The sequence below is a fragment of the Cynocephalus volans genome, chromosome 4 (genome assembly GCF_027409185.1).
Source record: "Cynocephalus volans isolate mCynVol1 chromosome 4, mCynVol1.pri, whole genome shotgun sequence".
Lineage (NCBI taxonomy): Eukaryota > Metazoa > Chordata > Mammalia > Dermoptera > Cynocephalidae > Cynocephalus > Cynocephalus volans.
The window spans coordinates 150392859-150400659 of record NC_084463.1 but is presented as its reverse complement, the minus strand read 5'-3'; the positions used below and the strand labels follow the sequence as shown (position 1 = coordinate 150400659).

Genomic DNA, 7801 nt, shown 5'->3' with positions numbered 1-7801 from the left:
CACTGTCTTAACAAGAGTGAGGAATTATTGTGATTGTTGTGTCCTCTTCCCCCCTCCCCTGTTCATTTGTATATTTACTTATATATTTTTATCAGCTCCCACAAATGAGTGAGAACTTGTGGCATTTCTCTTTCTGTGCTTGGCTTATTTCACTTAATATAATTTTCTCTAAGTCCATCCATGTTGCTGTGAATGGCAGTATTTCATTTTTTTAAAGCAGGGGCAAAGGAGCTGAATAGGCATTTCTCAAAGGAAGATATACAAATGGCCAACAGAGTCAAGAAAAAATGCTCAGCATCACTCAGCATTTGGGAAATGCAAATCAAAACCACTTTGAGATACCATCTCACTCCAGTTAGGATGGCTAATGTCCAAAAGACTGAGAATGACAAATGCTGACAAGGATGCGGAGAAAGGAACCCTCCTGCACTGTTGGTGGGACTGCAAAATGGTGCAGCCTTTATGGAAAATGGTATGGAGGTTCCTCAAGCAATTATACATAGAGAATTCAAGTTTTTAATCAGCATATTTCATGATGTTACAGATCTTTCTCAAGATGCAAAATAAGATGTATCTACCTGCTTTGAATATTGTACAATTGGATTCATTAGAAGATACATGTATATACACACAAACATGTATATATAGTATGCATATTTTAAAAGTGAGTAAGACTGAGTCTTCTACATAAGACAAAGATAAAACAGACTGGACAGGAATTAGATAGCTAGGTATTAAATGGTTATGTTTATGATTGTGTCAAGTTGATTCTTCCACTTCCTCTACTTTCTAACATTTTGTCTACTGGGAAGTCATTTAACAACTTTCAGCCTTATTTTCCTTATCTAAAAGAAATGGGGGAAATAATGTCATAGACTGGTATAGAGGATTAGCTGAGAATTTAAAAGCAAAAGCATGGTACTCAATGTACTATGAGTAGACTCTCCTTGCATATGAACATTCCACATGGTTTGTTTCATCTTGTCTTACCTGTGAATTTAGATCTGGAAAATACGTAGTTTCATCACCTTGTAGAATCAGAGTTACAAATAAGAATTTCAAAAAGCCAACACAATTGTAAAATCATAAAACAGAAAATGGGTTTCCTTAACCATCATCCTGTTTTCTCTGGGTATAGTATTTCTTTAAACAATGTACAATGTGGGCAGGCCCATGACTCACTCGGGAGAATGTGGTGTTGACAACACCAAGGCCAAGGGTTCAGAGCCCCATATAGGGATGGCTGGTTGGCTCACTTGGGAGAGTGTGGTGCTGACAACACCAAGTCAAAGGTTAAAATCCCCTAACTGGTAATCTTTAAATACAAAACAAAAAAACAATGCACAATGAATATTAATTAGTCAGTCTCCTCTTCTCATTGATTTCAATCAGAAATAGAGCTGTATTGCAAGTTAAACTCATATGAAGATTGGGACACACAGACACACATGCACATGCACCTGGAATGACAAAGGAGATGTTAAACAAAGTTTATGGGAGGCCACGTTTTTGGACTAGCCTCCTGCACTAGGCCCCAGTAGACCAGACCACTCAATGATGCCAGGTATGACGTTCACTAAGTGCCAGGTAATCAAAGTAAACTTTGAACCAGGCCAGTTTTCCAACTATTCAGGAGAGTCTAGTCAACCTGAACCAGTTTAGTAATGACGACCCCTGTGTTTTAACCTTGTAAGAAAAGCAACTCTGAAATTACCCATCTGCTTTTTGTTTCTTGTTTCTAGTTTCCTCAACCCTTTTCTGTCTGTAAAGCCAACCTTCTCTCTCAGCTTATAGGAATATTCATTCTACTTTATAGAATGAGGTGTTTCCAGATTCTAGAATCACAAATAAAAGTCAGTTAGATATTTAAACTATTCTGTGATAGTTTTGTCTTCTGAAAGGGAAGAATAATAATTTGGTAGTTGGCTGTGTGCCCAAATGGAATAAACTAATAAGAGAAAAATGATGTAAATAGCCAATTAAAATATTATTTTCTCTGACTTCAGAAAGACTTTAAAATGACATAGGTCAGAAACAATCTCATGATATAAGTGTGGTTCTATACATTTGGATTTAATTTTATTTTGAGACGTAAGTCTCTGCCTTTAGGGAATTGACTCCACAATTAGTACTGATTATCTAGTCCCCATGATTACCCAATCCTCTTTAAGGAAAACTGAAGCAACGTATATTTACTCAGGTGTCTCAAAATTTTACCAATAGATGATTCAAGTTTCCACTGCATTTTAAAGATGAGTTTTCTTCCTTTTATTTTCAACCTCCAACTGAGAACCTCAGACAAAAAAGAAAATAATAGACTACTTAGGTAAGACACTACCTGGGAAGGAAATTACAAAGATTCGGTGCCTTCATTCACTGATGTGGACAGATTACTTTTCTGTTCCTCCATGGCACTAATTTCATAGTGTACTTTGTAATTTGAACAACTGTTTGGTTCACTTTTAAAACATTACAAAATCATTCTTAAGGATATCATAGATGTCAAAATATTGTTTTTCTGAAATGGTTACTCTTTTTGCTGCTTGGGGTTTTACTAGGGCTATTTCAAAGTGTACAGTGCATGAGTCTCAAGGTTCAAAAATGTGTACAATGGTCTTGAGGGAAAGGAAAAAAATTATGTAAGTTGAACACACATACCTTTGCACAGAAAGGGAGAGACTTCAGCAAGAATATTTCGAACATTTGCATTTTGGATGTTGGGGTGATATAGAGAAGATAGGACAACACAGTTGCTTTCACAGAAACTGAAGCGGAGTACATGGACATTGACCAGTGATTTAAGTCCTTTAACACAGATTCAATACAGACAGTTGTTTATTCAATTTAAATGCTTATCCATTTGTCTTCTCATGTTCCCTCTTACTCCAGTCACTCTGGTTACTGTGCTGTATGATCCTAATGTATTTTTTCCCTGTGTGATTATCCTTATTTATACATTTCTACATTTTTTCCTGTAAACTTTCAGAGGGGAAAATATTTACACTTAATAGAAGGTTTAAACAAAATATATTAGTAATAAATGATTGGAAAAAATTACACTTCGCAGACTGAGTTTGTCCTGTTGGGATTGGCAGACACGCTGGAGCTACAGATTATCCTCTTTCTGCTTTTTTTTGTGATTTACATATTTACAGTTCTGGGGAATGTTGGAATGATCCTCTTAATCAGGATTAATTCCCGACTTCACACACCCATGTATTTCTTCCTGGCTAACCTGTCCTTTGTAGACGTTTGTTATTCATCTACCATCACACCAAAGATGCTGACAGATTTCTTTTCAGAGGAGAAAACCATCTCTTTTGCAGGGTGTTTCCTCCAGATGTACTTCTTTATAGCCTTGGCAACAACTGAATGCATTCTCTTTGGGTTAATGGCCTATGACCGCTATGTGGCCATATGTAACCCACTACTTTACTCCTTGATCATGTCCAGGACAGTCTGCCTTAGAATGGCAGCTGGGGCTTTTACAGCAGGATTGCTGAACTCCGTGGTCAACACAAGTTATGTAAGCAGCATGCCATTCTGCGGCTCCAATGTCATCCATCACTTCTTCTGTGACAGCCCCCCGCTTTTTAAGCTCGCCTGCTCTGACACACACCTGAACGAAAGCATCTTTTCCACTTTTGCTGGTGTTAATTTGATTGGGGTTCTGCTGGTTGTTCTCACCTCCTACTCTTACATTCTCTTCTCCATCTTTCATATGCATTCAGGGGAGGGGAGAAAAAGAGCTTTCTCCACATGTGCCTCTCACCTGACAGCCATAATTCTGTTCTACGCCACCTCCATCTACACTTATCTGAGACCTAGTTACAGCTACTCCCTGAATCAGGACAAAGTGGCTTCCGTGTTCTATACAGTGGTGATCCCCATGTTGAATCCTCTTATCTACAGCCTCAGGAATAAGGAAGTAAAGAAAGCTTTATGGAATGTAATTATCAGGAAAAGAGTCTCTTCATTTCTGTGATTGTTGGCCTAAAAATCTGATCTAAATAGAGGATTAAATTTATTTTTAAATGCTAATTCAAGCCTACATTTTTTCATAAGAATATTTTCTAAGTAAATGCATTCTGTTATACTCAAGCATCTTTCTACAATTAGGGATAAGGTAAATTATCAAACTAATACAAGCCTGTGGGACACTCACTTTATGATCATTCTATGTCTTCACTAAGTCCTCAGAAATAGGGCTTATTTGTAATGAAATATTGGCTAGGGAAAGAAACAGATTAAATGTTAGGGACTAAAGTCATGATATCACATGGAACTAGACATATAGATTAATTTTTATTAACCATTTTTTTCTTATGTATTTTTTCACCATCTAAGATTTTAAGAGATTGACAGATATCACATGTACCAGAAATGTTTAACATTTATTTCCCTTTTAATTAATTGGATTGTCTCCTGATTGGATGCTTATATCAAATTTCAGGGCTGTTGTTTTAATAGAAACTGTAAACCCTCTATCTTTCATTTCCTTCCCCTCCTACACTTATATAGTTATTAAAGAATAAGTATGAGTTTGTGCAAAAGTGTGATATCAAGAAAACTAATTAGAATGTAGCAATTATAGTTCTCTTTTCCTTCCTTTCCATTACCCCCAAATTTTCTAACCCTTTTTCTGCACTGCCCCCTAAGACTGGCACACACACCAAACCACATGCACATGTACTCAGATGTAGCAAAGATTCTAATCAGTACACAGTTTCTAAAAGGTAGATTAATGTTTAATGCATGAATATAACACATATTATTTAAAAAAGGATCTTCAATTTCTTAACCACAAAATCTTCTATTAATTGCCAAGAAAGATTAATTGAAAATAATCCTTGTGTTAATGCTAAGCATGATTTATGTGGAGGTAGACATGCAGTTGGCTTGGTAGAACTCTGGAGGTAACTAGATGGGGACTAGGTCTTGCTAAGGAGACAGGCACACTTTTTTGGAGGGCAATTCTTCATAGCTCTTGCCATTAACCTTACCACCAAAGTTGCAACCAATAAAAGTGGTGATGTTCACATTATCTGGAATGTGGACATAATCTACATGGCCTATCACAAAGAAGTCATTCAACTCATGCTCCACTGGTTAATGTAGATGACCCTGGGCAGAAAGATGTTCATGAATGCATCAGTGTTGTCTATGCACCTGTGGGCCATATTCTGTCAATCCACAGGTCCACAGTGATTACCTTGTCCTGGAGGTCTGCCGGGTTTTCAGAGATGGTTCTCTCTTTACACTGAGTGGCTTGCCTGCATTCTTCTGTACCAGTGGCTGCTGGTTCACTGGATTCTGTCCGTTTTCCCTGTCCCACTGTATTTTAGTGCTATCATATATAGATCCCAAATACTGTGCAAGTAAATACTAATATTATATTTCTTTTTTTTTTTTTTTTTTTTTTGTCGTCTTTTTTGTGACTGGCACTCAGCCAGTGAGTGCACTGGCCAGTCCTATATGGGATCCGAACCCGCGGCGGGAGTGTCGCTGCGCTCCCAAGCACTGCACTCTCCTGAGTGCGCCACAGGGCCGGCCCTATATTTCTTTCTATTTAAAACTTAGGAGTAGAAACAATGTTTGGAAGATAAAATCCAGTTATTTTGAGATTTGGAGTTTTAGACATATTTTGAACAATGTTCCCTGCTTTTTAATTCAGCTCTCTTACTTTTGAATAATTTCATTTACAAAGTCTACATTTCCAAATTCAGAAAGTCTTATCACTTAGTAGTGTTGAATGGTTTTAATTAATTGAATGTGTTTCTTATGTAAATTTTATTATTTATTACACTTATTATAGTTAGAATAAAATATTTCTTCATTATTATATTTCTAGTTTGTTCAGTGAATATATATATAAATGTATATATATATATATAAAAAATGTTCCATATATTTTTATTTTCTTTAAATCAAAAGAAATTAAATTTATAAAAGTATTGAGACACTTCTAATTACATGGGATATGATTTTCTCATTCTCTTCTTTCTTAGAACTTGAAAATTTTTATTAAATGCTACCTTATGAATGTAATACATTTTGACTCTGTTATACTGCTATCTCTATTGCTTTCTGATATTTCAATTTCCACAGTCTTTTCTTTCACTTGAGTGTTTAATGTTACTGCATTCTCAAAATAAACAATGTTATCACATTCTCAAAATCACCAATGTTTTGTCTTGTGCAATGGCTTATTAATAATGCATTTATTAACACTTGATGAAGGGAATCTGAAATGTGTGCCATTAGGTTTTCTTTGATCAATATCTTCATCAGTTATTAGGTGAGGCCAAGTAGACTAGTTTACAAAACATGTGAACCCCCAAAAGTTGAGAAAATAAGCAAACAAGTTGGAAGGAATGAAAGAATCAAGATTGAGGGATCTCAAGTATCTAAATAAACAACCAATAAAATAAAATAAAATAAAATTACGTTAACATGGAGTCCTTCACTAAGGCAGAAAATGCTTAGAAATCGTTTGTTATTAGTATGTAAACATAATTTTCGATTTACTTTATTAAATGTGCCTAATGTGCACAATGTAATTTTCATTTGTCTATTAAAAATGCAAAGTCAAACACTTTGTAAACAATAATTAGATAAAGGCTATTGACTAGCTTAAGAGAAGTTGTAGACCCATTTTACTTTAAACCAGTCAAATAAAATCAAACATAATATGGTAATCCATAATTAATTCATAATTCATAAGCAACATGTTTCAAAGTACAGAGACAAACAATAGTATGTCAAGAGGGCAATGCTCAAACTCAGTTGATTAGATGAAAAATCAAATACAAAGTAGTTGAACTGGTGTGAGAATATGTATTCTGTAGAAGAGGAATACACAAATCATTTAATAGTTTTATTGAAAATATACAGAGTGTGTGTGTTTAGTAGAATGTGTGGCATCAGAAAGTAGAAATGTAGGCATTTGGTGGTAAACTTAGATATAATTTATTGCTTTGGCTGGAAAATTATTTATTGCCTTTTTGATTTGCTTTAAATTTTCTGATTTTAGTACTGCTGTGAAAACACTATGCCATGTCTAAGCCTCAGAAGATTCCTTGGAATGTATATGAGCCATTTAATAAAAATTATTACAACCATATTTGTTACTACATCATGGAGTAATGAATATTAATCAGGGAATTCCAAGGTTTTCAAGCAGGAGAGCAACCTGATGAAAATCTTTCAAAAATATCAATTTTCTGAATTGGGATCCAGACCCTCAACCTCCTATATTTGTATGATCATTTTAACCAGGTATTGTATAACAAATTAATAACATAAATAAATTGTAAATTATTAGCTAAGTTTCTTTTGAGGGTATGCCAATTTCATTAATATACTGGTAAGAGAAGCAGCGAGATGACAAAAGGTACAGGCTTGGTGAGAGTATGGGAGTAGAAGATTCATCTAGTTGGAAAACAGAATGCTTATAAGGAGAAAAAAAACATAAAATAAAGGTTGATATTTTATTTTACAATTGATAGGATCATCATGACCAAATCATGTGTCACAGAAGAGGACTGTATGTCTGAATTAACTGAAATGCTAGATTTGGTGAATGTTATTCAAGAGAACAACGTATTTATATAGCAGAACAACATCTATCTTTGGCTGATTGTAATGGCATACCTTTATTCCCCAGTTATAGGGCCAATTAGGCCAACTAACATGGACTCACAGAACGGTTCCTATAGAGATTAGAAGCAGAATAACAAGCAACAAGTTGTTTTTTTTTTTTTTTAAAGAGGGTCATAGCCAGTAACTTATTCCATTTAAA

General features: G+C 35.1%; 1 protein-coding gene across 1 annotated transcript; it reads left to right on the top strand.

Moving 5' to 3' along the window:
* The first annotated feature begins 3040 nt into the window (after positions 1-3040).
* On the top strand, positions 3041-3985 carry LOC134376961 (olfactory receptor 5F1-like). The gene has a single exon (XM_063095561.1). The coding sequence runs from the start codon at positions 3041-3043 to the stop codon at positions 3983-3985; it is 945 nt and encodes a 314-aa protein (XP_062951631.1).
* The last annotated feature ends 3816 nt before the right edge of the window (positions 3986-7801 follow it).

Excerpts from the sequence above, each read along its gene's own strand:
- LOC134376961 (XM_063095561.1), top strand. The coding sequence starts at position 3,041 with ATGATTGGAAAAAATTACACTTCGCAGACTGAGTTTGTCCTGTTGGGA.